General features: G+C 37.8%; 1 protein-coding gene across 1 annotated transcript; it reads right to left on the bottom strand.

Moving 5' to 3' along the window:
* On the bottom strand, positions 1-921 carry LOC311608649 (olfactory receptor 4A5-like; the record flags this gene model as incomplete). Its single annotated transcript, XM_084801221.1, has 1 exon — positions 1-921. The coding sequence occupies one exon, from the start codon at positions 919-921 to the stop codon at positions 1-3; it is 921 nt and encodes a 306-aa protein (XP_084657347.1).
* Between the last annotated feature and the right edge of the window lie 992 nt (positions 922-1913).

The raw sequence follows: 1913 nt of genomic DNA, 5'->3' as shown, positions 1-1913 counted from the left end.
CTATTTGGGATTTAATGTTTTTTGCAGAAGCTTTCTCATGGAATTTTTCATTTCTGAATTTCTCAATGTATATATTAAAGGATTCAACATTGGAGTGGCAATAGTATAAAATACGGTAATTGATTTATCAAAAGGAAAATTAGAAACAGGTCTAACATACATGAAAATACAGGGAACAAAAAATAGAAAAACAACAGTGATATGGGAACTGCAGGTAGACAGAGCTTTGCGCCTCCCTTCTTGACTATGATTCTTGAGAGATCTTAGGATTATTCCATAAGAGAGGAGGAGGAGGGTGAAGATCACTATACACATGGCCCCATTATTGCCAATGACAGAGAGACCAATAAAGTAGGTGTCAGTGCATGCAAGTAGCAGTAATGGATATATGTCACAGGCAAAGTCAATGACATTGGGACCACAAAATGGAAGTTTATATACAACAAGTACTTGAAACAAGGGGTGTGTAAAACCTCCCACACAGGCCATCACCACGAAGAGGATGCATACCCTTCGATTCATGATAATCAAATAGTGCAGTGGCTTACAGATGGCCACATAGCGATCATAGGCCATAGCCACCAGAATCACAATATCAGAACCACCAAATAGATGCTCTACAAAGAGCTGGCTTATGCAAGCTGCAAAGGAGATGGTCTTTTTATCACGGAGCAAGTCGACAATCAGCTTGGGTGAGATAGCAGTGGCATAAACAGCATCCATGAGTGACAGAGAGGCAAGGAAGAAGTACATTGGGGAGCCCAAGGAGGGGCTGGCAATCACTGTCCCCACAATGAGCAGGTTGCCCACCATTGTCACAATGTATGTGAGTGAAAACATAACAAATAATACTTTTTGCCCAGCAGGATCCTGAGTGAAGCCCAGCAGGACAAATTCTGTGACATTGTTACTCTGGCCCATTTATTCTTCTATCAGGCTGGTTTCAGAGAAAGAGCTCACGAGAATTAGATTTGCCATCAATTGTGAACAAGACATGAATTCATTCTGTCATGATGTATATAATGTCTTCTACAGCAGTTAACCAATAGTAGGCATTTAGCAAATATCTACTGGGCTTTGCTTTGTGACAAGTTCCATTCATTTTCTTTAATAAACCTCTAAGTACAAGGTTTATCTCAATAACAGTGGGTCTCTAGACAGAAATATCTCTGTCATCCATACATTTAAAAACAGTTATTTAAAACATATTATACCTTGCCATGGATAGCAGCAAATGAACATAGAAAAGGTTTCACCTTTAAGAAACATAAAAATGGTTGAGCCATTAAATCCTAAGTATGTCAACTAACAAAAAGCAAGATTTTGAGCTGGTAACATCTGTGAAAAATATTTTAAAATGTAAACTTGTGTGGTTCCCACATTATCACTGGTCCTTGAGGATCTATGTCCATGCTATTATATTGCTACATTCAACATAGACACTGCACCTCACTAGAAAATTTTAGTCATATATATCTCACTTAATCCAAAACTGTAAGGAGATTTTGAACTGCATCAAATAGCTCCAACATTATTGAGACACCATTGCTTATTGAAATTACTTCATCTGAGTCTGTTATAGTTTGGTAGTTACACTTTATTTCATGATTGTATATACAAATTAGTAACACACTGACATCCACCAGCAGGTAGTTCAAACATATTATTACTTCACCTGAACTAACCCGTGGCTTAGTGCTGCATCAGGAGACAGTATACTTTTTTTCAGAAATCTCAGGAATAGCTAGGCAGAGCGACATAGAGAAAGAAAACAGAAAAAAGGGAGATTTAGTAGTACATGGGGCATGGTATTATCTTAATGCATCCTAAATTCTGAGAGTCCTCACATAAAAATTCATCGTCCAGATTCCCTAAAGGAAGAACTCACATAGAATATGTACAACCTGTAACAA

Source organism: Acomys minous (genome assembly GCF_964271855.1).
Source record: "Acomys minous genome assembly, chromosome: 11".
NCBI classification, from domain to species: Eukaryota; Metazoa; Chordata; class Mammalia; order Rodentia; family Muridae; genus Acomys; species Acomys minous.
The sequence above is the reverse complement of the archived record's forward strand: the minus strand, read 5'-3'. Positions and strand labels throughout refer to the sequence as shown.